Source organism: Xylaria bambusicola (assembly GCF_022495145.1).
Source record: "Xylaria bambusicola strain CBS 139988 unplaced genomic scaffold F5B22scaffold_70, whole genome shotgun sequence".
In the NCBI taxonomy this organism is placed as follows: domain Eukaryota; kingdom Fungi; phylum Ascomycota; class Sordariomycetes; order Xylariales; family Xylariaceae; genus Xylaria; species Xylaria bambusicola.
Genome location: NW_025953623.1, coordinates 156,850 through 182,901, shown reverse-complemented (window position 1 = coordinate 182,901; position 26,052 = coordinate 156,850). Strand labels below are relative to the sequence as shown.

General features: G+C 50.0%; 11 protein-coding genes across 11 annotated transcripts; 4 read left to right on the top strand and 7 right to left on the bottom strand.

Annotated features, from left to right (window-relative positions):
• The first annotated feature begins 29 nt into the window (after nt 1-29).
• On the top strand, nt 30-1,493 carry F5B22DRAFT_517522 (CybS-domain-containing protein). The gene is made up of 3 exons (XM_047972595.1): nt 30-526; nt 608-625; nt 772-1,493. The coding sequence occupies exons 1-3, from the start codon at nt 340-342 to the stop codon at nt 1,122-1,124; spliced, it is 558 nt and encodes a 185-aa protein (XP_047825884.1). The 5' UTR covers nt 30-339; the 3' UTR covers nt 1,125-1,493.
• F5B22DRAFT_516804 (Vps53-like protein) lies at nt 1,132-4,613 on the bottom strand. Its single transcript, XM_047972593.1, has 3 exons — nt 4,323-4,613; nt 2,446-4,238; nt 1,132-2,376 (listed from the first exon to the last, which is right to left on the bottom strand). Exons 1-3 carry the CDS (start codon nt 4,360-4,362, stop codon nt 1,672-1,674), a joined length of 2,538 nt encoding a protein of 845 aa, XP_047825883.1. The 5' UTR covers nt 4,363-4,613; the 3' UTR covers nt 1,132-1,671.
• A 687-nt stretch (nt 4,614-5,300) lies between these two features.
• On the bottom strand, nt 5,301-6,700 carry F5B22DRAFT_651576 (uncharacterized protein; the record flags this gene model as incomplete). The annotated part of the gene is made up of 2 exons (XM_047979488.1): nt 5,301-6,155; nt 6,260-6,700. The coding sequence occupies 2 exons, from the start codon at nt 6,698-6,700 to the stop codon at nt 5,301-5,303; spliced, it is 1,296 nt and encodes a 431-aa protein (XP_047825882.1).
• Nucleotides 6,701-8,623: 1,923 nt separating this feature from the next.
• On the top strand, nt 8,624-9,762 carry F5B22DRAFT_651575 (uncharacterized protein; the record flags this gene model as incomplete). Its single annotated transcript, XM_047979487.1, has 3 exons — nt 8,624-8,656; nt 8,718-8,853; nt 8,921-9,762. 3 exons carry the CDS (start codon nt 8,624-8,626, stop codon nt 9,760-9,762), a joined length of 1,011 nt encoding a protein of 336 aa, XP_047825881.1.
• A 94-nt stretch (nt 9,763-9,856) lies between these two features.
• Nucleotides 9,857-11,062, bottom strand: F5B22DRAFT_516957 (beta-lactamase-like protein). The gene has a single exon (XM_047972594.1). It carries the CDS (start codon nt 10,895-10,897, stop codon nt 9,950-9,952), a length of 948 nt encoding a protein of 315 aa, XP_047825880.1. The 5' UTR covers nt 10,898-11,062; the 3' UTR covers nt 9,857-9,949.
• An 845-nt stretch (nt 11,063-11,907) lies between these two features.
• On the top strand, nt 11,908-14,082 carry F5B22DRAFT_516156 (amidase). Its single transcript, XM_047972588.1, has 3 exons — nt 11,908-12,078; nt 12,172-13,555; nt 13,628-14,082. The coding sequence occupies exons 1-3, from the start codon at nt 12,038-12,040 to the stop codon at nt 13,886-13,888; spliced, it is 1,686 nt and encodes a 561-aa protein (XP_047825879.1). The 5' UTR covers nt 11,908-12,037; the 3' UTR covers nt 13,889-14,082.
• Nucleotides 14,083-14,098: 16 nt separating this feature from the next.
• F5B22DRAFT_516044 (uncharacterized protein) lies at nt 14,099-16,469 on the bottom strand. The gene is made up of 7 exons (XM_047972587.1): nt 16,157-16,469; nt 16,031-16,096; nt 15,935-15,981; nt 15,676-15,872; nt 14,962-15,587; nt 14,731-14,883; nt 14,099-14,563 (listed from the first exon to the last, which is right to left on the bottom strand). Exons 1-7 carry the CDS (start codon nt 16,259-16,261, stop codon nt 14,276-14,278), a joined length of 1,482 nt encoding a protein of 493 aa, XP_047825878.1. The 5' UTR covers nt 16,262-16,469; the 3' UTR covers nt 14,099-14,275.
• A 909-nt stretch (nt 16,470-17,378) lies between these two features.
• On the bottom strand, nt 17,379-19,865 carry F5B22DRAFT_651571 (kinase-like domain-containing protein; the record flags this gene model as incomplete). The annotated part of the gene is made up of 4 exons (XM_047979486.1): nt 17,379-17,948; nt 18,010-18,816; nt 18,873-19,757; nt 19,821-19,865. 4 exons carry the CDS (start codon nt 19,863-19,865, stop codon nt 17,379-17,381), a joined length of 2,307 nt encoding a protein of 768 aa, XP_047825877.1.
• On the bottom strand, nt 19,850-20,862 carry F5B22DRAFT_516497 (uncharacterized protein). The gene is made up of 3 exons (XM_047972590.1): nt 20,350-20,862; nt 20,091-20,189; nt 19,850-20,030 (listed from the first exon to the last, which is right to left on the bottom strand). Exon 1 carries the CDS (start codon nt 20,743-20,745, stop codon nt 20,362-20,364), a length of 384 nt encoding a protein of 127 aa, XP_047825876.1. The 5' UTR covers nt 20,746-20,862; the 3' UTR covers nt 19,850-20,030; nt 20,091-20,189; nt 20,350-20,361.
• A 78-nt stretch (nt 20,863-20,940) lies between these two features.
• On the top strand, nt 20,941-21,228 carry F5B22DRAFT_651569 (uncharacterized protein; the record flags this gene model as incomplete). Its single annotated transcript, XM_047979485.1, has 2 exons — nt 20,941-21,108; nt 21,157-21,228. 2 exons carry the CDS (start codon nt 20,941-20,943, stop codon nt 21,226-21,228), a joined length of 240 nt encoding a protein of 79 aa, XP_047825875.1.
• Nucleotides 21,229-24,176: 2,948 nt separating this feature from the next.
• Nucleotides 24,177-25,801, bottom strand: F5B22DRAFT_516492 (uncharacterized protein). The gene is made up of 2 exons (XM_047972589.1): nt 24,985-25,801; nt 24,177-24,930 (listed from the first exon to the last, which is right to left on the bottom strand). Exons 1-2 carry the CDS (start codon nt 25,497-25,499, stop codon nt 24,483-24,485), a joined length of 963 nt encoding a protein of 320 aa, XP_047825874.1. The 5' UTR covers nt 25,500-25,801; the 3' UTR covers nt 24,177-24,482.
• Nucleotides 25,802-26,052: the final 251 nt, after the last annotated feature.

Genomic DNA, 26,052 nt, shown 5'->3' with positions numbered 1-26,052 from the left:
TCACGTTGACTCCAATTGTCCTCGGCAATCTTGACTCCAAGCACTCCAGCCAGGGGCCAATCATAGCCCAAACCTCGGAATCCACTGCATCATCGCCCATTCAGAGTCAGTCAATCAATCAATCTTCGACAATTACTGACTGACCGAGTGTGCCTGACTGAGGTTCGACAGCTACCTCTACTTCCCAACGTACCAAGAAGCCTGCAAACACCCTCGAGCGCAAGCGTCGACCTCTCCCCATCGCCAACTGATACTTATCCACCGGGAAACCTTCGCAAGCACTCTTGGGTGCCGCCTCTTTCCGAATCCCCTCACTCAATCATACACAGCAAATTCACAATGGCCTCAGCCATCCGTCCCACGCTGCTGAGGCAAACAGCCCTCCGCGCAGCCGCTCCCACCCGACCCATTCTCTCAAGGACATCGCCATCGCCTTTCCAATCCGCCCTGGTGACCAAGGATGCCGCTGTCCGCGTAGCTGCTTTCCACGCCTCTAGCCGGAGAAGTCTTCTCCCTCCGGGACCTCGTACGTGTCAACCAATGATTGCAGCGTCCTCCCTTCCCCGTGAATTCTATATAGAATTTTGCTAACGTGTTGCTACGACAGAGGTTATTAGGGGAACTGGTACGTGCCACTCGATTAACATTCCATTCCATTATCAGCACACTAGATAAAACACCGATGAGCAAACCCTCAAGCAATTCCTCTCCATCGCCCGGCGCATAATCAAGCAAGCATATATCTCTGCGATAACTAACACCACCGCACAGTCAACGACGCCGCCCCCGTCCCCGACCCGAGCCCCACCCACGGCTCCTACCACTGGACCTTCGAGCGCCTCGTAGCCGCAGGCCTAGTACCCCTAACAGTCGCGCCATTCGCCGCGGGCTCTCTGAACCCGGCCCTCGACGCGATCCTCTGCGCACTGCTCCTCGTGCACTCCCACGCCGGCGCCCAGTCCATCATCATCGACTACATCCCTCAGCGCAAGTACGGCGGCGCCTATAAAGCTTCGATCTGGCTTCTCAATATCGCGACTGTCCTTGCCGGTATTGGACTGTACGAGTTCGAGACGAATGACGTTGGTGTCACCGAGGCTATCAAGCGTGTCTGGAACGCCTAAGAATTCGCGATGAAATACGCATTTCTCAGGTTGATATCGTTTTTTCTTGCGGGGGAGGAAATCACGAGGGCTGGCTATCACGGATGCTCCGGGTTGGAAAAGTGTAACGCGCTCGCTCGCTGATGTAAAGGGCACGAGATACTAAGATGCAGGATGACCTTGAGCTGAACTGAGCTGTATGAGTCGCGAGGACAAGAAACCAGGATGACACCCCTTTGCAGGAGACTGTCTGTACCGCATTATGCCGAGGCCTGAAAAAAAGAAAGGGATCCGAATGAAGAGATGGTCTTCGCTTGCAAAATCGGAGCAAGTGCCCTAGCCGTGTATCCAATATAAACCCGTATCGTATATAAAGTAAACCATTTTTTGTCTCTATCAAATCAATCAAGCCGTATAAGTTATCACAATAGAAAGATATAAAACGGGCGCTTCGCCTCTAGAATCCGCGCTTGATTCCCTATCAGTACAGCGGAAAAGAAATCGAACTGAAACTCACTCTCATTATTCTCTTCATACCTACTTTGCAAGTAAGTAGTTATGCAATGGTCTAATCATTTCCCCCACTACCACTGACATCCCTCTTCCCGAACCTCGCGCCGAGGCCAGCGATCGCTATATCCCGTCTGAAGAACTTTCCGAAATTCTTCAGATTCTCATTAATACTCGCTGCGTTATTCTGTCCCACTCCTATTCCTAGACCCGTGGCACCCGCTGATCCGCCCGCCTGCGGCGTGCCCATGCGTTCCACGGCAGCAGAGAGTAATTTCTCCCCTAGACTCGTAGGATCAAATCGCGCTGTCGGCGCCGCGGCGGCGGCAGCGGCAGCAGCAGCAGTGGCGCCGCCGACAAGACTGGATGATCCGAGGCCGGAGGTCGTCAGAAGAGGAGTGAGCAGTGGGCTCTGCGCGACGAGCTTATTCCCGCCCGTCGAGGGCGTCGCGTCGCGGTGGATGCCGAATAATTCTACGAGATGCGGTTGATCGACCTTGCGCACGCCCTTGAGCTCGAGGATCTTCTTGAAATTGGTGTCGGAGCGGTCGCCGATGTGGATCAAGTACGCCTGCACGAGGCCTTCAGGAGGCGAGGGGCGGACTTGCAGGGTTTTGAGAAGGGGGTCGATGCGCGTCATGGTGTTGTTGACGCGCTTGACGAAGCTGGCGGGAGGATTTTGAGATGTAGAGGATGAGGAGGCGTTGTGGTAGGATAGGAGGTTCTCAAAGGCTTTGGTGAGTACGTATTTGTCGAGGAGCATCTAGGTATGTTCGTTAGCATTCTTGTAGATTTGGTATGAAAGCACACATAGGTTAAATGCGAGATATACCTGTTCTGCACCAACTTCGGAAACTGGCCGGCACTGAACGATGTTGGCAATGTATGTGTTGGCGATATGCTCGACCAGGTTATCGGCGAATGCTCGCGCATACTGAGGCTTCGTGACAATGGATAGTATTTCCTCGGCCTTGGCATTTACATGAGAAACGAGCTCGCTGACATAGGAGCTTTGGTCTCCCACACTCTCCATCTTGCTCCAATTCGTGTTCTTCATCTCACGCCATGCCCCCTCGCAATCTGCTTCTACTTTGTTAACTAGTGCTAGAACGGCTGTGCTTGCGACACCAAGGAACGCGTCGGCTTGAGATGTGAGATCGACTTTAGACACGAGCTCGCTATCGATCCGTTTCTTGATGTTTTCCTCGAGCTGCCCCGTATTGGTATGCCAAAAGTCTGCCGTGTTCATGACAAGAATGATGTCTTGTATAGATGCAGCTGTCTGAGCTGGTCGTTGCAAGACCGCAAGCAATACTTGCTGGGCGTACTCGTCCAAGTACTTGGCCAACGTTTTTGCGAGATCCAGTAACCGCTCGCTCGTGGATAACTTGGCACACTGTGATAGCGTAAGTTTATAAAAGTGAAACAGTTCGATAGCAGAGCTGATGACGGCCTGCGGTGAGAACTCCTCATCGGGAGGTAGTAATGGTTGAGCTTTGTACTTGGGGATCATGGCTGCCAGAGCCTTGTCTTGGGATTCAACCCATAAACTCAAGTACGGCTCAAAGGCCACAGATATAGACCCGTTAAAATTTTGCGTCCTCTCGTCTGCCGAGCTTAGCGTGTCGATGCTCGCCCTCGGCTCGCTTGAAAACCTCCTTTCTATACTCTGCTCGAAGTCCATTGTCTCCTGAAGGCAGCTGAGAAGCAGATTCACATCGATCTTGGCACCGTCAACCTTGCGCATGCTCTTCTCTAATATGCCCTTGTAATCGTCCCTTGTACCATCGCAAAATGCCATGGCAAGTGTCTCGCCGACCCGCCAGTGAGGGGGAAAGATTGAAGCGTGCTCCTCTTCATATCCCTTCATCATCCGCTTGAACCACGCATACCGTCGTCCGATATTGTCAAGGCTACCTGCTTCATCGTTGCCTCTGAAGACCTGACGGTATTCACGTAGTTCCGTGTTCACATACCAGGTGATAAGTCGTGCCCGTGCAGTATCGCCCAAGGCGTCCATGACACCGCATGCCTCAACCAGGGTAGCTTTCCTCCCCACGACCTCGCCCTTAGCAAATGCTATCTCGAAGTCCTCGCAGACTTGCTCCAGCAGCTCGCGCTGGACCTCACCCACGCCACGGCTGAGGGTAGCAATCTGGTCAATGCTACGATAGCTGTTGAAGTGGCGCATGAGCTGTATGACGGCCTGTAGGAGCGAGGCGCACTCGCGATATTGACGTGTCTTGGCTAGGCCGCGAAGCTGTTCGTAGGCCGTGGTCAACATCTGCAGCCGCTTGAGGGCGGTCATAGATAGTGTGAGGTTCTTCTTGGTGCCATCAAGGCGCTTGATGTCGGCGGTCATGGAGGTGATGTTCTGCTCGGTCTGGATTGCGCGGGCGCGAACTGTCTCGATCTTGCGGAACAGCTCTCCTAGCTCTGCCTGGGCGGACTGCATGCGCTCGAGTGACGAGTCGGGCCCGTAGGCCTGTGCCATCTGGCGAGCAGCGATCTGGGTGTCGAGAGCATGTTGCTCGGACTGTAGCTTCGAGGACACGGAGCGAATGGAAGAGACGGTCGAGGGATGGGCGAAGAGCAGGTTGAGGTGTTGTATGGGATCGTAGTCAGCTGTTGTTGCACGGATATGTGGCTACGTCAGTCTCTCTGGCGATGGTTTAAGGGTCTCGGCTATGCTGGAGCTTGCTCTCTAACCTGCGTCCAAGGACAGCGTCTCTGCTGCATTCCCGTTCATATTGAAGAACGGTAAGAGACCAGCGGCCTCGCTCACAATAGTGAAATCTGTTGGCGGTCTATAAAAGGTACTTGAAAGAGGTATTGTATGAGTAGAAGTGGAAGGTATATTATCAATGCTAAAGTTTACCTACTTACGACTTACACGTTAAGCAGGTGCGGCAGGGGGGCCTGTATCAAGTAGAGATACCTAGATATTCTACCGTCAAAGGTGCAGTGCCAAGTACCTCGATACCTGCTCCGTTTCAAATGTTACCTCAAGTCCCCTAAAGACACCCAAGTCCAGGGTAGCTCAATGGCACCATTAACGCACCACTACAGGGGTCCTAGCATACCGCCTCATCACCATTCTACAACCACTTCTCAAAATCGCATCATCTCGACAGTTAATGACATATTGTAGGTCTAAAGCTAGGGTGTACTTATTCCATGTAAAGGTCTCTCGTTCCAGAAAAAATTATTGCAGCCTTTAGATAGAATCCACGCCAAGTGGCAATAATATTATGTCGAGCGCTACTCCACTTTGTCTCGCTCACTCGATTAGGTATCTAAGTAGACATGATGGAGCTGACGATACCGTAGGAATGCCATCTCTAGCACTATTCACAAGGGATTCAACCCTTTATGTTCAATCCATGGTGTCAGAAGCCTCGCCCTTCCTTGCCTCATAAGAGGATACTTATTCACATGACAGGGCCGATCCTAACCGAAGCTATGCCATCAGGCGCGCATAGTCGCCTCAATGATATGATATTGTACTTTTTGTAATGTTATCGCGACGCTACCAAGTCCCTCCCCCTTTGCTTTCGTGTCGATTGCAAAAAACCGCGCCAGGTTCGCCGCCGAGGTTAATCCCCTAAAAACAACAACTATGCCGGAACTGGTCGTGAAGTCTGGTACGATGCACTACTGGCACCTCCAAACTAACCAAGGCTCACTCTACGAGCTTAGAAGGTGCTCGATGGCGCCCTGTACACTGCCGCCACTGCGTCGCAGCGCTGCGACGTTCCGATCGAAATCATAAAAGCCCATTTCGTTAAGTTGACGCAGTTGTTCTGCGTATCGCTCCTCGGGCGGTCGGTTGTCTGGGGGAGCTGGTGGCGAGCCTGCGCCGCCGCCCATTCCTAGGAGCTGCATCATCTGTTGCAGGTTCTCCGGGTTCATAGGCGGCAGACCGAGAGGATTGTTTGCAGCATTCTGGTCTGCGCCGAGGCTGCCGCCAAGGCCGCCGAATAGGCTGGCGAATGGGTTAGGTGGTGGGCTTGAGGCACCTTGCGCACCTGGCGTGGGCGAAGCGCCGCTAGCATTGCTGTTTGTGGAAGTGTTGTTGTTGGTCGCCTGAGTGCCCGTGTTTTCTCGCGCTAGAGAACGGGACTGGAGAGACTGGAGGTTCTGGAGGGCACTAAGTTGGGATTGCAGAGTCGCGAGCATTTCCTGCGGGCTCTCTTCTGTGCCACCCATGTTTGTAGCATTGTTATTATTATTGTTCGCGGCGCCAGGTGTGGTGTCTGTTACGCCAGGCATGGGGAAGGCGCCTTGGCCGCCGCTATTACCTCTGATCATGCGTTGTATCCGAGCTGCACTTCTAAGGGCATCTGGGTTGGTCATCATCTGACGGAAAAATGGTGAGCGAACCATCTCACGGGCATTAGGGTTGTTGCGTAGCATCGGGTTAGATTGAATCATCATGTCGATGAATTGGTCGTTGTTCATCATTTCGTTCATCTGCTGGGCAACGTGGGGATTGTTGAGCATATTGGCCAGTTGATCTTCGTCCATCATCGACCCCACCATCTATGAACAGGTAACCGTCGTTAGCGATGCATGTCAGAGTCTACTATTGGTGGTAATAATAGTAATAGTTGTTGTTGGTGATGATAGATAGGGGCTTTACTTACACCCCCGTCGGGACCGAACATGTCGGCCGAAGGCAAGTTGGTCAAGCCAGCATAGCGCGCGCCAGTCAGGCCGGCCAGAGGGTTGTTGGCGGTGCCGGCAGCCATGTTGGTGGGGATCTGAGGTGCGGCGGGGGTTGAAGTGGAGGACGAGGAGGGGGCCGGGGCGGGATTACTGGCGGCGCTCTTGACCAGGTGGACAGTGTTCCCAGGCTTGATCTTGTAGGTGCTGAGGGGTTCCTCGTTCTTCAGGACGCGGCCCGAGTAGATGAGGCGCTGGCGCTCGGGCGGGATGTCTTCGAAATCGGCACCGGCGAGTTTCGCCTTGAGGTCGGCGACAGTGGCAGACTCGGCCATGGTAATGGTATGCTGTCTGTCGCCCGAGGTCTTCACCTTGAAGGTGACGTGGGAGTCGCCTTGGGCTCCCTCGGCTGCGTCGGCCATTGCGCAATGTGTGAAGCTGCAGTGAGGCGGTAGGCGCTGAGAGGAATGGGCGATTGCGAAACGACACTTGATTCCTGGTGGCTGTATGGAGAGAGGTATGATAAGCCTGCGAGCCAATAACGGGGACGATGGGGTAGGTAGGTATGTTGGTTAGTTGGGATGATCTAGATACATATATATACATACCCTGGCTAGTAGGTACAGTCTACCACGTATGACTGCGACGCACGGCAACACGGAGGAGCAGGGGAGAAGAGGACAGAGGGGCAGAGAGGCAGAGAGGCAGAGAGGCAGAGGGATAGTAAGGAAGCCCGCAGAAAGGGAAAGCGAGGGGAGATACAGATATCCCGTAGGTGGTGATAATAATCAATCTTACTTTGGTGTGGAGGTTTAAGGTCGGTTGGTTCGAGGTAGGCCGGCTGTGTAAGTAGGGATGCAAAGTAGCGACCAAGTAGCCAGAAGCGAACCTGATGATGATGGGGCGGATCAGGTTGCGGATATGTTGGTGGGGCAAAAACTGTTGGCGGATGGTGTACCTAAGTACCTACCTAGGTAGGTATGCACAGGCAGACACAGGACATGGCCTTAGGTACCTACCTTAGGTACCTAGTACTGTAGATACGAAGTGTCCAAACACTCAAGTCTCCCTCAGTCCTCAGTCACTACTGTAGTCACGATGTGCTCTTTTATATGTTCAAAGGGAAGCATGTTAGGTACTCTACAATGGATAGTAGGTAGTAATAGGTACATATATGTATATAATTCATTTATTATTTATCCTGTGTTCGTTGAGGCTGGACCCACCCACAAACATCCTACCTAAGTACCAGGTCGTGATGGTGATACAGGCGCGCGGGCGGTGATTTGAAGTAGGACAAAGAAGTCGTTGGACACAGATGGAAGGGCAACGATGATACACTTGAAATGTTCTTCCTTACATCAGGGGCCCAGCTTCTAAATAAAGGATGAGTTGAGTTCAATGCTTTGAACCTACCTATGTGTTGGGACCTCACACTTACCTACCATGGGCGGCCTCGGGAGACAAACATAATAACCTTGAAGACCTCAAGCAAGAGACCTCCCTGTCATGGCCACCTTACTTAGGTCGTAGCCTGTAAAGGGAGGCAGGCGAGGCAGGCTACCTGGCCTTCGCCTCCAGCCACTGTTCGTGCGAGCCCAGATCCCAAACCCCCACCAACTCGTCCATCCGTTCCATTCTCTTGGCATCTATCGCTTTCGAATACCTATCTGGCGTCATCCACATAGTCTGCACATAGCGTACAACTACTTACGAAGTAGGAGTCACCAGCTATTGAAGATGTTGTACCACAGTCTGTACACAGATACTACCTAAATTAACAAATATGACCTGTATCCATGCAGATAGTGAACAGTTAGCTAACTAAGCGCGGGTTCAAGGGTCTGTCTCTTGGTATCGGAAACCTACCGAGCCTACCTACTTACTGAGAGTAAGTACCTACATATTACCGACAGGTACTACCGTACTGCTTCACTTGAAATTTCAACTCAACGGCGCCCTCTACAAATTTATACGCTTTTTCAATTCCTGTTTGATATCATCTAGGGAAAGTCGCTGCAACATGTCGAAATGGGGGTCCCTATTTGAGATGATGCGCTTTTCCAATACCCGAAATGGCAAAGACCCGGTTTCCCATGACACTTGGGGGCCAATCACGTCGATACCGAGGCTGCCAGCTCGGTAACCTGCCTCTCTCAGCAAGGTAGGTACCCTCTTCCAACCTCATCGACACTTCACATCTCTCATGGTTCTTGCTATTCTTTGATGATATTGTTTTGTATCTATACCCGAGAGAATCAACAGGCTTCGTAATCTGAACTTCCCGTGTCGCTGTTTTCCGTCTTGTATATTTCATCCAACTGTCTTATTGTATTGTATGTACGATGCGGGGCATCCAGGTTGCTGAATATGTCAAGGTAAGCAGATGTTGCTGTGTCCATTACGAGAACTGAAAGCTGATATGAAAACCTTCTGAAGGGGCCCAAGGACCTCAAAGTGACCGAGCTTGCTGACCCCAAGCCGTCACCCGACCAATATCTCATCGAGGTACACGCCGCAGCCACCAACTTTTTTGATATTCTCCAGATTCAGGGGAAATATCAACACCAGCCTCGTATGCAATAATATCAGTCATGCCCATCCGGATTCTTCACGTTACTGATCATTCAATTTTAACCCAGCATTTCCTTGGGTATCTGGCGCAGAGTACTCGGGTGTCGTTCTCGCGGCTCCTGCAAACTCCAAATCACCCAAGTTCCCCGTCGGCAGTCGCGTATTCGGCGCCAGCCAAGGCGCCTACGCGACGAAGGTGTGTGCCACCGAAGAACAGCTGCTCCCCGTGCCGCAAGGCTGGTCCTTCACGGATGCAGCGGGTCTCTTCGTGACAGCCCCCACCAGCTACGGCGCCCTGGTCCTACGCGCCGGCGTGAAAGCCGGAGATTGGGTCCTCGTCCATGCCGCCGCAGGTGGTGTCGGTCTCGCCGCCGTCCAAATCGCGAAGGCATTCGGCGCTACGGTGATCGCGACGGCAGGGACACCGCGGAAGCTTGAGGTTGCACGTGCTTTTGGCGCTGACCATGTCGTTGATTACCGTGATGCGTCGTGGCCGGATCAAGTGCGCAAACTCACACCTAAAGGCCGGGGTGTCGATATCGTGTACGACCCTGTTGGTCTAGTTGATAAAAGCACCAAGTGCGTTGCATGGAACGGACGGATCCTCGTTGTCGGCTTCGCTGCGGGTTCCATTGAAAAGGTTGCCATGAACAAGGTGCTGCTAAAGAACATATCACTTGTAGGAATCCATTGGGGCATGTATGCTAAATTCGAGAAGGAAAGCGTTCCTGTTGTGTGGAAGGGGATCGGCAGGCTTATTGAGCAGGGCAAGTTCAAGAGTACTGTCTTCACGGATAAAGAATTCGTCGGCCTTGAGGCGATTCCTGATGCCCTCGTTGCCCTCGGTGGCAGAGAGTCTTGGGGCAAAGTTGTGGTCAAGGTCCCTCAGGCTGGTGAGAGCAAGTTATAAAATCGTACATGTAATTCTGTATATAGTCCAGGCATGGTACATGAGTCCAAACTTGGGAGAGGAAGTACGCTGCATCAGCATGGCTTCGACAGGGATTGGCCTTGCGATAATCAAAATATGATTATGATTAAACAGAGAGCGAACAAAATCAACAGACTCATTTTACCCCATTACAATCCCTCCGCCATCATGCAATACTCTCTTTCAACATCGCATGTTCCCCGTGCCCAGAATACCTGATCTGTATCTGCATGCTCTCCAACACCCTCTTCTTCATCTCCCTCGGCGTCTTAACAATATCCATCCCCGGGAACGCACCATGCGTACTCCCAAACTCATACCTCTTCAACACGGCCCACATCGCCTCGAGAGCATCAGGCGCAAGCGGGATCATATTCGGATAACTCCACATGAAAGCGAAACTGCTCATCTCCGCCGGCCGCCCGCGCGCGGCGCCCAGCGCGTCCGCATCCCAGTTCCCCAGCCCCGACGGCGTCGCGAAAAAGGTATCCGCGATCAATAACTTGCCCTCGTATAACATGACCAAGGAACCGGGGAAATGCCCCCCCAGTTTCAGCACCGTGGTCCCGTGGACCTGCGTCTCTACCTCGGAGACGAAGATCTGCCGCTCCGAATCGCGCTGTGCTAACCACTCCTTGTCTTCCCCCGCGAGGTACACGGGGCAATCGAATACGCGCGCCCATTCCAGATGTGTGGAGTAGTAGTGCGGGTGCGAGATCACGATGGCGTTTATCCCGCCTAGGTCGTTCACTCTGGCAATCGTCTCGTCGTCGAGAAGCGTGATGCAATCCCATAGCACGTTTCCCTGGCCCGTCCGGACGAGAATGGCGCGCTGTCCGATGCCGACCTTGGGCGACGTCGCGATGGCGACAAGATGCTCTGGGTCCGCGGCTATCGGCGTGAAGACGTTCTTGTGTTTCCCGCTGCTGCGCAGCGCGGAGAGCGAGGTGAAGGATTGCCCGCTGGGCGGCACGTATTGCCGCGGGTCGTCGCAGATGAAGCACGTCGTCACTTTGCTCTTGTCGTCCGTGGGGAATTGGGTCCCGCATGTTTTGCACACGAGCCAGGACCCTGTTCGCTGCGGAGAGTATGATGATTTGTTTTCAGGGGACATTATTGAGAGCTCGCTCCTACTGTTCGTGTACCTTATAGTGAACTACGTAATTGACAATTAGGGAATTGAAGAATCCTAGTTACCTAGCAGATAGCTCTCTACTTATCCACTTATAGCTTGATGCCTGATGGAACCAGTCCAGTCGTTACACAGCTGAGCCTCATCATCTAGAGTGGAAGCTGGTGAGGGGCTCGTTTCTAGGGTAAGGTTGGCTAACACGGGTTCACAGCAAAGGGACAAATGAGATTTGTATATGAAACTAATGTCAGTATATAACTACATATATTGTGTCATGCACCGTATAATAGTCTCAATATCCAGAACGTCCGATCATTCGCGAAACAGGGGACTGTGAGTTGCACGATGTTCACCATTCATCTCTACATACGAAGTATACCAGCATGCAAGTATCGCCAGCCGATGTTCGGCTCCAGCGAGATGTGTATCAACTGATCGACTACTTAGACAGCGGTGCCCTAATAGTTACAATATAGGTAATCCTGGTTAAAAGCCAAGGATTAGCAAGCCGGGGAATACCCCATTTCCCTTGTGGGGAAGTCCCACGCGGCTCGCCAAGGGCCGATACATTCAGAACCGATACTGAAGGGGTATGGTGGACGGCTAGGAACGGTTGCGCATTGCTATCTTCGGCCTGTTTGGACCTGTCTGCCTGCCTACTTATCTATTGATGTGCCCGGATCGGACGCGGTGAGATTAGGATTAGAGTAGGTACTTTGGGAAGTATGGGGAAGAGATAGAGCCGGAAAGGAAGCCGGGGGTCCGTTGATAAAAGCCTGAGGGAAGCAGCAGGGAATAGGTATAACCTCTCCGATAAGCTGCGGGGAGAGTAATTATCACCTCATATTCTTCACTTCCCATGTCTATGGACTCCTCCTACATAGTACATAGTTCAATCAACCACCCGGTCTGAATAATCGCTTTGTTCTCTGCGTGTTTGTTCAGTTGCGGAACTCCTTATACCCCCGGCCCGTCTCGGTATTTACTTACACTCTCGACCCCGGCTTCTCCATTTCCCCTCATCGTTCAGCTAGGTAGTGGCCTGCCTCGGCATGCTATATCACACCAGACAAACAGTCAATCCTGTCTTAGACCTTGCTATCCGCTCCCTTGTCTGACAATATGGTGTTCTTTCTCGATTATCTCCAACATAAACGCGACTGGTAAGCTTCAGGTTCCGGTGTCTCAATTCCGCCTATGACTAAGCATTTTCATATTCATTATGTACAAGTTCACATCGGCTTACACATCAGTAGCCAATTCAAGCAGAATGAGCGGATTGAGCGAATCAAGGCCCTCAGCCGATATCGCGGACCCTTCACACCCTCAGATCGCCAAATCATAGACAGGCCAATCGAAGAACTCGTCGAGGATGTCCACAAAGGCGCGCTGCAACCCGCCACTCTGCTCGACACGTACGGCAAGGTGGCGTTAAAAGCTCATGAGAAGACCAATTGCGTCACTGAGGTCATGATCTCCGAGGCCGAGGGCTGGATCCGGGACGGCTCGATTAACTTCAAGGGACCCCTGGCTGGAATACCAATAAGCTTGAAGGATACTATCAACGTCGGAGGCTTCGACTCGACTGTCGGCTTCAGCAGTTTTGTCGGCAAGAAATATGCCGAGGACGGCCCGACAGTGCGATTACTCAAGGATGCTGGGGCTGTGCCTTACGTCAAGACAAACCTTCCCATTACACTTCTCAGTTTCGAGTCTACTAACGATGTCTGGGGACGGTGCACGAACCCTCACAACAGCAAGTACTCACCTGGTGGATCGACGGGCGGTGAATCGGCGCTTCTGGCCTTGGGTGGGCGGATAGGCATTGGCAGCGATGTAGCTGGGAGTGTCAGGGCGCCGGCTCATTTCTCCGGTATCTACTCACTGAGATGCTCAACCGGGCGATGGCCGAAGGCAGGCTTCTCGACGAGCATGCCGGGCCAAGAAGGTGTCCCAAGCGTCTACAGCCCGATGACCCGAACGCTGAACGACTTGACGTACTTCACTCGCGCTGTCGTCGGCATGCAACCCTGGAAATACGACTACTCCGTCCATCCCCTCGCTTGGCGACCCGAAATCGAGAAAGAGTATGCGGCAAAGAGCAAGCTCCGCATAGGCATCTTGCGGACCGATGGCGTGGTAGACCCGAGCCCGGCCTGCCAACGGGCTCTCGAAGAAGCGGAAGCAGCGATGAAACTTGCCGGTCACGAAATCGTGGAGATCGATCCGCCGTCACCTTACGAGGCGCTGTATCTCGGCGCGCATCTGCTGAACGCCGACGGCTGCCAGATGTTCAAGTCCTTCATGCGATTTGGCGAGTGGAATGATCCCGGAGCAGACCAGCTGGACTGGTTAATGCGGCTTTCGCGGCCGCTGAAGTACATCTACTATCTCTGGGTGAAGTATGTCCGGAGAGACGATATATGGGCTGGACTCATCCAGGGCTGGCACCAGAAGACTGCGTACGAGAACTGGCAGCTCGTTGCTAAGCGCGAGGCGTACCGGAGTAAGTGGTTCGAGTGGTGGAATCAAGTCGATATTGACTGCATCCTCACGCATACGAATGCTACGCCTGCTGTCCCGCATGATGGCATGAAAGACGCGGTCAGCAGCTGCGGATACACGTTCCTTTTCAATGTGGTGAGTTCCATTTGTATATTTTGATGTCGTGTGTATCTCGACTGCGCTTCCGTGTGACGCTAATTGTCATAGCTCGATTATACTGCTGGTTGCGTCCCCATTACTCACGTCGACAAGAACCGCGACCAATTACCCTCGGGATTCGACATTCGGAAACTCAACGGTGTTGCCCAAGGGGCGTATAAGCTGTACGATGCTAACGATATGCATGGCTTGCCTGTAGCTATCCAGGTCGTCGGACGCAGGCTGGAAGAGGAGAAGGTCTTGGCTCTTATGAAGAGGGTGGAAGATGCTCTGGGAGATAACAAGTACAAGTTGCTCGAGATTGATTAGATGGGTTTTTGATGCTATTGTACTTGTCGTCATTGGTAGGATTTAAGGGGCTTATGCAATGATACCTGACGTTGATTTAGTGAAAACACGACACCAACCGAAGTAATAGTAAACCAGACTATCAATATATTCTCGCGAAATATCAAATCATGTGAAAGACTGATGGCTTATCTGATTTGTGTTCTCTCATAAGTACTCTTGAACATTTACTACCTCGCCGCCAAGCCCTGGATCGTCGTGAGACCGCCGTGTCAAAACACACATACCTAATAGCAGATAAAAGACCCGAACCAGGTCAAGAAAAAAAAAGAAAAACATAACCTACCCCGCCGCACGCCGTCCTATTCTACCTCCCAGACCCCTCGCGCATTCCTTTCCCCTTCCCGCCTACGAAGTCTGCGTAAAAGCAGTCGTACTAGACCTAAACGTCCCCTTCTCACTCGGCGCAGACTGTATCTGCGCCTCGAGATCTTCTTCAACTTTGTCGTTATTGTCGTTATCATCGTTATGAGACGCGGCGCGACGACGTCGCCGCATCACCCACAGATACCACGTCCCCAGCGTCACGGAGGTGATGGCCACCGTGACGGCGACGTATAGCCATATCCACGGGCTCACGCTTAGGATTTCGCCGCGCGGGCCTTTCCAGGAGAATATCCCCATTGAGAAGAGCGTCTGAGGGCGGAAGGTTAGAGGGGGGTGTTTTGGATTGCTTTGGGGGTGTTGGGGTTGGGGTTGGGGTTGGGGTTGGGGATAGGGGATAGGGGATAGGGGGTGCTAGAGGCTGGAGTTTACAGGGAGTGTGATGCGGCGTTATAGGGACGGGGTGTTGGCAAACGTACCGCCACGAATGTAGCCGGGAGAAACACCATGGTCAGCAGCGCAATGGACTTCATCAACTCGCTGTCTCGGCGCGTGTGCTGCGCTACCTTCAGCCCGTTGTGCGCGATTTGCAGGTTCGTGAATGTGTCCTTGCGGCCTATCTGGTTCCATTCCTATCAAGAGCACATGGTTAAAACATCTTTTATTGATAAGGGATTGGGGGCCAAAAGAGAATGAAAAGGGGTCGTTACTAGTTGGGATGCGAGTCCTACGCCTTCGATGATGTTCGCGCATTTTCGGATGTGCTCGTCGAACTCGTCGATGAGATGCTTGAGACGCTCTTTCATCTTCGTGCCTGTCTCTCTGAGCCCCTCGAGCGTGTCCGGGTCTAAGCTGGCAGCGAAGCCAGATTTGTCTCTTTTAGGATTGAGTAGCCTGTCTTGAAATTCGTCGATGTGTTCTGTCATGTCACACATTTTACGCTTGAATGCCTGTAGTCCATTGCGTAGATCTCCCATCTCTAGCCAGTCTTTGATCGATGTTGCTAAAGAGGGAGAGAGTGGTGGCATGGTCTTATCATCTGTAGTCTGGGTAAAGTTGTTGTTGTCCGAGATTCTGATGATTTGTTGAATGAGCCGGCTGATCTTGTTTCTCACAAGTCTGTCTAACCTGTCCCTTTCAAGCTCCGCGAAGAGAACTACGAGGACCATGGGATGAAGCGAAGGTAAGTCGGAGCCTGATAAGCGCCTCACTATTTCCTCTGTGGTTTCGGCATCACAGCCATACATAACGGCGTGAGTGGTCATAGTGCGAGGGGTAAAGGTCACGGACAGGCCCAGGTCGCCTTCCCACGACGCGTTGGACCTGCAATTGTATACTAAAAGAGGAGTTAGAGACTTGTAGTTGACGTCGAAAGATAGCACGTATTATAGGGGTTGCGAGATATTTGGGTTGTAATTACGAACCTAGTGATCGTTCAGTGGGAGAATCCCAACAGTGGAATTTCCTAATAAACGCGCAACTGGTGTTACGATTTATGGTTCTCGCAATTGTTCCATGGATTTTGAATTCCTTTATCAGTTTCTGGAATGTGCCCTCTGAAAAGGGTAGATATGACAGTACAGCAGGATCGAAGGCCCCTGTATCAGCCCTCGCGCCGAGTCTGCGATAATATTAGTATCACGGATGTCAACCACTACTTAGCTTAAGGGCTAATAATCTTACATCAATTTGATAGTCGTCGCATTCTGCGCGTTAGGTTGATGATGATGCTTTAAGGGGGTTAGTTAGATCTGCGAACAAACACTTGATGATACTTGCTTGGTTAAGCCAGTCTTCCCAGTCCTCCTCGGATTTTAAAGGATAGTCCTGTGCATGCAGCTCGGTCTATTTCCAACAATAAATCAGCCGTAGAATATGAAGCGTCTTGTGCCTGGTGATGCGAACTTTTGCTTGTTTTGCGACTACTAAGACCGTACTCTCGGCTGGTATGAAGTCCATAATATCCATATTCTTGTCCCACAGACTGTTATCTGAGCGTAACCAATCCATTATGATAGTTCATAGAAGTCAAAATAGTCTTTTGATACAATTTCTTCGGAATCGAGTTCCTCTCACGGAATATAGCTATAGTCATAAGAAGGAGAGCTGATGCATTACCCCGTCATATCTGCCTGCCGCAATAGCGGGGTATTTTGACGATCATTGGGCGTTCTGCAGTAGTTGGAGAAATACACGCATTGCAATGGGCATCAGCACAGCCTCTAGTCTGCCTTCGAATGTGCATGGGCGACTGTCCGCCTTGATCCACACTCGTGGTTAGAGCCTGCTTCATGTGTGCACATTCCGAGGCTATCATCTGCCTGTCAGCATAGCCTGCAGTGATGATGCAGGATAGCACATCTATTGGAAGGAAACTATTTCCCTAAAGTACAAGCCTCCAACACGGGTGTCATGAGGTTTGCTGACTATAGATTGCAAGGCGTCCTCGTACGTGTACATAAGGCAAGATTAACAAGGATAAGGGTGTCTATAAAATTGGAAGAATAGGTTCGTAAGGTTGAGCTTTGAAGGTCAACAGTTTTGAACCTTCTTCCTCTTCTCTGAGTCATAGTTGCGAAACAGTTCCCCCTTTCGTCCCCTACTGGCAAGCCTGAGTCCATGAAAATGAGTCGCCACAGGCAGGTACTCCCTATTAGATACAATGGCCGAAAACTTCTTGAGAAGTATCTCAGAGAGATGCTGGGGAGCAATGACTTTGTTATTGAGTCGGTATGCCAATGTAGAACCTTTCCCAATTATACAGTGCTCTGACAGAATACCATTTAGTATTTCTACGAGCAATGGACGGTGATAGTCCCGCAGATGCTCAGCGAGGTTTGTATTTAGCTCTCTCTTCCACGAAAACTGTTCCTAAATGCTGTCCTTAGGCTCAGATCGACATCTTGAATTCGAGAATTCGGAGGCACTATGCCAGACATTGACCCGTCGCAAGAGAATGGAGGGGCTGGCTCACCAGGCTGTCGTCGGTTGACACTTGGCGGGAGCCGAATGAGGATGACCGCTTTAGCTATACTCTTTTCTTGTCATATGCCAGTTGAGATTGCATGTAGAATGTTTTGGCTGAATGCATTTTTCTTTGATTTGATGCACTATAGAATTTGTCACTTTAGGTAGAAGATTGCGAAGACGACCTTCGTCGTATAGACCAATCTCTTAGCCGGTTAAACCTCAAATAAGATAACAGTCTCTTGGTTTTGCTAGTCTTCTGCTTTTCCTCGGTTTTAGTGTTGTTAGACTCGAAATTTAATGCATGTTGATGCGGAACGGATGTATTAGCTTGAAATGTTATTTGTTCGTGCCTTGCCATAGGTGAACTGTCAATAGTGCTCACTCTGTTTCCAGCTGTAGCCGTGGATATATCGGACACTTGGTCGGCTTCAGCCGTATCATCAGAAACTTCGGATGGGGCATTGGCTGAGTGGCTCGTGACGAGGATGCCGGGAACTTGTGACCGTATAGGTGCGGATGATGCGGGTTCTTGTAAGGATGGTAAAATATCTATTGCGTAGTTCTTGTCTTGGAGGCACTTCTTATAGTATGATGCGAGACACTCGTGAATTTCATTGCAGTTGGCGCGGTTAGCAACATCTATTCGAAGCATTCTGTCCCTAATCAGCGCAAGGCAGTCATGAAGATAATTCCCCTTAGTGATCTTTGACTGTAACTTTCCGATGTGCTTTAACACTGTTAGCTTCGCCCACAACTTGCTCTCTTCCTCGTGTACTTTTACTGCTTACTTCTTGAACGGAGACTTTGTGTCCGGCCTCTCCATTTTGGGTTGTCATGAAAAATTTGTCTTCTTTGAAGTTTAGGTTATTTTGGTCCATCTCGTTGAGCCTGGCTTCATCGAATTGCCTCAGGCCGTTTGGTCCGCTCATAAGCCATGTCAAAAACTGTAACAACACACATCCCAGACTCCATATATCGTACTTCCTTGAAAGGTATGCAGCCAACACTCCAAACTCCGGTGCTCTGTAAGTTGGGGAATGGGGACCAGTCGGGGGCTGACGGGACCTCGTAAGTGCTGAGTGGAAGCCAGTAATCCCAAAGTCCGAGATCTTGAATAGGCCTAAACCGCTGCCATCTCCATTCTGATCTTGCTCAAAATAGAGAATGTTACCGGGCTTTATGTCTCCATGGATACCATATCGCTTTTCCTTTTCGTTGGGAACAACTAATGTTGGTTGCGCTGGTTCTAGGAACTGAGTGTCGTGTAAAAATCCAAGCCCGAGCCTTCCGGTGAGCCCGGAGAGCTGACATGCGACCCACGTAATGATTTTCTTAGTTTGGAGCACATCACGACCTTCGTGTGTGTCGAGACGTACCCTTTCTTTCAATTCAAGAGGGTCCCTTGCCCATAGGTCATTCAGACTACCACCGTCTGCCCAAGGAAAAATAAAGGAATAAAAGTTACCTCGGCGATATGCTGCGTACACGGGGAGCAAGTGGTCTCGCGTTTGGACCCTCTTTAGGTTCTTGAACTCCTGATGGAATGGAGTGTCGTCCAATTCGATAAGCTCCTTAATAGCGACCTTATTTGTGTCCTATTATCTTGCTGTCAATCGGCTTTACTACTGAGAGGCTTGTAGATAACACATACGAAAGCATGATGGTCTGGATGTATGAAAAACTTGGTGACTTTTGCGAACCCACCAATATTCGCCGCGGGAACGAACGTGCCCCTTTTCTCTTCTCCTTTCTTAATCCAAGGCATGATACACTGCTCGTCGAGCTCATATAGCCCAACCGTGCCATCAGGTGCTCTGTCAAAATAGGGGCTAAGTAGACGCCATTGGTTATCGTAAAACTCTCGCTGCTCAACCAGACTCCAATTGTCGAAGCAGAACACAGGCTCTGATTTCTCCCTGTTCAGGGTAGCTCTCTTAACTAAAGCGAATGGTTCGCTCATTCGTTCATGTGAGAACTTCCTAAAAGGTAGATGTCTATCCTTGATCCCAGTGTCCATGAAATCTTTTATTTTATCCAGTTTGCGGATGAGGACGAGATTGGCAAAAATTTTCCGGCTAGTATTTTCATCTCGACTCGAATCGTCTTGGCTCCCACAGACATAATCAATTAAACGATCTATATCGGGGTTGTCATCTCCAAATGTCCGCACCAGCTCGCGGCGAACCACATCTCTTCGGCAGATGGCTTCAACTTGGCCGAGAGGTAGATATGTTTGTGCATCATTGGGCAACGCGGGGAGCATAGCCTCCTCCAGAGTATTTCGCAAGTCATCTTGGAGAATGGTTGCTGGTTTTTGGTCTAAATTCTCAAAACCAATGAAATCTCCTGAATCAGGCGATGGTTTTAACTTCTGGGCATTTCGTGCCCAGGCTTGGAAACCATAATCGCCGACTCGGCTTACTCCGTCTGATTCGTGGTGACTCGCTGTATCTTCTTGAAACTCTAGTTTGAGATGATCTATGTCTGGCGAATATAGATTGTGGCTTCTTCGCCGGGTCTCAACCTCTCGAATGAACTAGTGGGATTCAGTAAAGCGTAGATGAGCTCAATGAGCTTGCAAGCATTGTTAACTGCTTACCTCTCGGATGCGTTCCGCGTCAGGCACACCATGGTTGTGACTCATGATTTTCAATGTCTGGTGGCAATGAACCCGCTGCTTTTAGTTGGGATCAATTGGCATAGTCTTGAACATGGCTCGCCGGTTCCCGTGAGTTGCCGGGATATTAAAAAGAGATCCGACTCGACGGAGTGTGCCATTTTATCTGACGCAGAGCCTCAGCCACCTCATCTGAATGGAAAACTCAGCATTTGACGTAGGTAGCAGATGGCAGTGAGATCTCCAACTTACCGCCTCTGGCTCTCGATGTGGTATTGGGGGCGTGACGAGAGCTGCAGCTGGCCAATGACGGGGTACAGGCAGTATCCTCGGGGATGCGCGATAATGCACCTGCAACCGCCCCATCAGCTCTGGTAAAGATCTTGGAATCACAAGCCATCTAACAAAAGGGGCAAAGCGTGGCCAGAGTGTGGCATGCTGATCTTACTACTTCGAAGGGTTGCCTTGTCGCCTCTGTCGAGACCCTGCTGAATTTTGGGGGCCAATTTACATTCTCATCTACCTACTTTGTAGGGCTGGAGGTGCGGCCCCCACGGCACCATGAAATTTTCAATTGAATTTCAATCGCCGAAGGATTGTGCATTTTTAGCGCAGGCTCTATCAAACGTCGGGCAGAGTAGCCGAGGTAGGCTGATGAATCTGACAGTAGCTGGGGGGAGTCCAAGACTCCAATGTAATGAGCCATGCGGCCGGTTTCAACTGGGGTCATCAAACTGGTGCCTTCGGGTTTCCCATGATCCTTTGGAGTGCGGCACTGGCAGACAACATGAGGGTTATTGGTTGCCTGCATTGCAAATTTGGGGAATCCGCAGTCGCATGCTCTATACCAATCAGCTTTCCGCTTTGCAGCCCATGCGAAGGCCTGCATAAGCAATATCAGGCTCATCTTCGGTGCAATACTATATAAGCCACGTTGGTCAGCTGCCTTTCTGAGACGCCCGATTCCGGGACTTCTCGTCCCTCATCTCATACCCTTTTGAGAGCCTCTTTGCAAACTTCTCGCGGGAACACAGAATCCTTGTAATCTTGTACGGATATATAAATCTTGTAAAGGTTTTACAGGCTTATATATCTTTGCACGATGCCTTCAACCTCGAGCGTCTCGTCGTACTCAAACGGCTCATACTATACGAAGAGCAGGTCTGACCGTCACCAGCAGACCATAACGAGCATACCGGGTCGCTGCATCCACCCTTCGAAGCTTGGGAACATGCTGCAAGCACGGTTTGGAAATAACTACTCTGTCGAAGTCAGTGCTACGTAGTGCCTTTGTCGGGATCATGCTGACCTGTAGAAGATGCGCGCCGACAACTACAAGATTTCTGCCGGATCCAAGATCTCGTATGCCGACATAAGGTCTTGCTATTGAGGACATGATGAACAGTAGTTGTTGACGCTGGGTTATAGTACGGTGGTCCAACAATTGGGTTTTCTCTTTACTTAGGCATTTGGGTGTTTTACAATATGCGGGAAGTCACTGGTTTGGTTGGGAAATCTCATAGCGCTGGTTTTTGATAAGGAAGTTAAACGAAGGGGAGCGACAGGGACGATTAATTCGTCTTCGAGAAATATTTCCTTGATTTATGTATCGTTACTTATTACACCGGCTCACGCCATGATACTTCTATCATCGAGTTCATTATTTCTGCAGTTCCGAGCTTTCAAGGAAGAGGAGAAGCAGGCGGCGGAGCAGATGGCCAAACAAGCACAGCAGCATAAACTTCCTCAGTAGATTTATCGCTCTGTGTGGGTTTTACTTCAAGAGTTGCGACGTGAGTGTAGTCTGAAGCCATACCCCCTAGCGAAAGAACCAAATTGACTAGGTCTCATACAAAAGCCACCTATTTCCCTTCAACGCAATCGTTCAAACCAAAATTCAAGGAGTCATTAGTCGCGACTGCAAAATAGAAAATCTACAAGGCAGGCCACGGCTTTGGTATGCGGATGCATCATTGCAATCCCGACATCAAGTAAAGATAACGACTACCTCATTGCTATCTAAAGCATAGTTCTTGTATCGAAGAGATAAAGCTTCCAGGCAGTAATCCTGCTCCAATAAGACAGGAACTATTTTACACTTGGAACCCTCCCACTTGCGAATTGGAAATCCATGATGCAACTCATGACCCACGCGATCTCGACGGCGGAACGTAGGTCGTGAATTAAGCCAAAATGCTGGCTTAGTCTGCATTGCTGAGAAGGGAGGTTCACCAAAGGCATGTATTGGAATCCCCAGGTAAAAATCGATAAAACGAAATTGATATACAAAAAAAATCAGAGAGACAGAACTAAAAGCCTAGATATTGGGAGATGCAGTTGAAGGATTGTTTCTATTAGGAGGCGCTGGTGCCGTGGATGACAATCTGTCATCGAAAATGCGACTGCTATAATTGCCATGAGCGTTTTGTGAGCAGAATAACTAGAATGGGGGGTGAACGTGGGCGCGGACCTTCTCGTATCTCAGACGCATGGCCTCCGTAATTGGCCTCCCGTCCGTGATTGGCCATGTGTCCTAATTGTTACCAGCATTTCTGCGCCAAGAGGGCTGATCGTGCTTTGTGACATCGTCATGACAAGTGGGAGGTTCCGAGACCCGGTCACCTTATCCTCCATGCTACTAAGATATGCAGCTCTGGTTGCCTTGTCGAACCACATTGAATGGTTCGCTTCGCTAAAAGCCACTCGCATTGCACCCACTCCACCTAACCACGTACGTCATAAAACATTAACGCCTGTAGCAAGGTCGTTCTAGGTCCAGATCGAAAATGTAACGAGTGTAACGGCATGACCGACCAGAATATATTCTATGCCCCTCGAATTTGGTATGACTATATCCAAGATCTCCCTACAACTTACACACAGATAACCACAAAGCGTAGTTATCTTAAACGTGTCAAAGAACCTTATAAATCACTCTCCACGTTGTAGGTATCGCGTATTACTTGATACTATTGATACAACCACGGTATGGAAAATCGTAGAAAAAAGCCATGTTCATGGAGGCTACCGCGCATGTTCAGTATTACTAAATCATTCCATACTATCGTGAGTCATGGCGTACTGAGTGACAAAAAGAATGAATGATGTCAGCAATGCTTCAGCGCTGGGAGCTTTGACACCGTTGCGGAACGCCTGGGAACACAGATAGAATGCAAAAGAATCTATCTGCAATAGCATACCATTGTTGAGTAATCCAAATCTCGCAATTCACATGTGGCAATCAACGAGCTGTGAAATCGTAGCTTCCTCTTTCCCCATGAGTCAGCAGCTGGACTAGATGATAGGCCACCACATGGCCAAATAGATGAAGTTTCGCTAAGATCCTGTGACAACACGATGGACACAAGAAATAGAAGTACAAAATAAACACTTAAGTATACTGTCAATACCAAAATCAAGTTATAAAGGATTTGAAAGCCCAATACTAACCGAAGAGCTGCTCACGACGGGTCTGATGAGCATGAGTATGAATAGCCAGAGTGATGTGGGAGTAAAACATCGAGTATGGCAACACGCAGCGCCTACAATCAGGAATGCGGGGAACTTGCCATACTACGCTTGATGATGCACAAAGCTTCTTGGGGATACTGCACAAAAGCAGCAAATATGAGAAAGTGTCGGAAAAGGATGTTAGTGCGATCAATAACATTGGAGCTCTAATTGCCCTAAAGCCAACAGCCAATCCACATGCACGTGAGAGCCAACATCTCTTGATGCGTCAAGCCTGCCTGTTCGTACTCTCTCAACTCTGGCCACGTATTATAGTGGGCGGTGTCATATCAACTGTTCTTTTCACTTTGATTTTCCTCTTCTCGCCTCGGGAATTCACTTGACAAGGTTTGTAGTTATGACGCAGGCCTTCGAAGTATATGATGTGGTTTGGAGGAGGATAGACTGTTACATGCATACAAGCGGAACATGTAGCTCGCCTTGCGTTGCACTGCAGGGTGTTCATATCTTTCAGAGACACGCAGGCAATATCGGAAAAGAGGTTATACAGAGTTCGCTTCATAAAACAAGCCAATGAGACCTAGGCGGTCAGGACTGGCAGACCAGCGCTCATGTGAATAGCTTCAATTCCAAGCCCAGATTCCTGTCCCTGTCTTATAAACATAACCAACTATAATTTGGATTGTAACTCTCTAAGAAGTTCTAACATTGACATAACATTCCATAAGATTTCTTGATACTAGTTATAAAGATGTGCCGGCAGCTCCAAGCCAAATTGTTATGGAGGACGAAGCTAACAGTGATCACCCCTGTTACACGCGGTGAGTACGGGTGCATGCTTGCAAGAGCTCTTCCTGAAACTGCATGTTGCTTCATGAGGTATGCAGCCTTGTAATGGAAGTCAGGTTATACAGGCTGCGGTGGTCATGAGACATCTCGGGCTTTGAGAATTAGCCGAAGCCGAAGCGAAGACCGTAACGTTGTGTATAGTAAAAATTGAGCCACTGGAGCTAAGAAGGAATTTGATTGCGCAGGCTTTAGCAGTGCTAGCAGATTATTGTATCGTGAATAGCTTCAGATTCAAGCCTAGTCTCTGCCCTTGTTATAGCCGCACTGAACTGAGGGCACCGCAGATGCCTTCAAAGCCGACCTCGCCGGCTGCTTCAAGGGGAATCAGCTCATAGTAACAGAAATTACGTTGGCTGAACGTGCTGTGAGCTGGCGTTGAACACTTCGATGGGTCCTCCTTGAAATCGTCGTTGCTGGGGCATTTCCATATGTTATGATAATTGATAATATCAGTTTCGGCCACCGTGACAACAGTTGCGAATTGTGATGCCATGCTACTACCCAGGTCTCGGAACTTGAACAGGGGTACCAACCTAGTTGTACCAAGGGCATACTCCATTCTGTCCCCAAAGCCGCCGATCTGACCATCGCACGTCTTATCGCCGGCAGACATTCGGTCCCCTTATTGGCTTGTAGATCGTTCGTCCACTCCTTTATGGTGAAGCTTGGTGGTGGGTTGATTTTACCCCCGGTTAGCGAATATTTCAGTTCATCCCTCTTCGTGCCGATGATTAGATTAGCTAAGTCTCCGTTACGGTAGAGTTGATCTATTCTATCATGGCTGTTAGTAATTGTTCGGTTTTATTAGATGCTGTGGGATTCATACTCAAGTTGGTACATATCATCATCTGTATACCATCTATAACATGCTAGGGTTTTGACGATACTGTATAAAGCACTGGCTCCGTTATCTAGGGAGGAGCCTAAACCGCCTTTGATCAAATTGAACCTGCTCTGAAAGTCATTTCTCAGCGTGATAGGAAGTCTGAACTTGGGACTAGTGCCGGAGATGTAACGATCGGCAGCTTTGGCATAGCTAAGGCCTAACGAAAAAGACCCTAGTATATCCGACGTTGGAGTCGTCGGCAACGCTTCAGGAGAGGACTGGAAAAACTCAGTAGAAACGTAAACTAGCCCCTGAACGCGATGGTTCGTCTCAGTAAGCAAGCTAACTGGTGGTGCCAGATATTTTGCTCTGGCCTTTCCGATAATGTCATGCAAAGCTTCCAGAGACATAGGTGTAGTTATTTGGTGCTGCCACGAAAGACCTGCAGCCGCCCCTGGTGACAGTGTGTCTGGTGGGATAGTCCATGTGCATCCATCTAACCCTTCAACTGCCATTCTTGGGGAGTCTGAAGAAGGATTCCATTCGAGCTATGAAAGGTCTATCAGCCATGAAAAACGCTCGATGACGACGGACAAAAGCTTAACTACCTGACCGTTCAAGATGTATTCGGGTTGGAGTCTGTTTGCCATAACTAGTGTTGTGTCAACAGTCAGCTGCTAGGTATCCCTCTTTCTTCCTCCTAAAACTCCTCTTTTGAGCTGATCAGTTTGTTCGTAGGTACACTCCGGATTTCTAGCTAGAGAGAAACCATTTGCTTCAAACTCGACCCCTAAACCCGGAGACATATCAGCGGCTAGATATTCTTGTACTTCATTCGACTCAAGTCCTTCATCGTCAGCGTAACATTCATCGCCAGTGTAGCATGACAATGTGTCTCCTTGTACCTGAACGTGAAGAATGCGATGAGACAAGGCAAAAGGATAAGGACGAAAATGGAAGAGCGTGTTTTAGGCGAATAAGGCATTTTTAATGGTGAGATGAATGTCACGCTCTGCATGTAAGTAGCATTTAACGGGACATTTAGTGAATAAGTAGGCATCTGGTAAT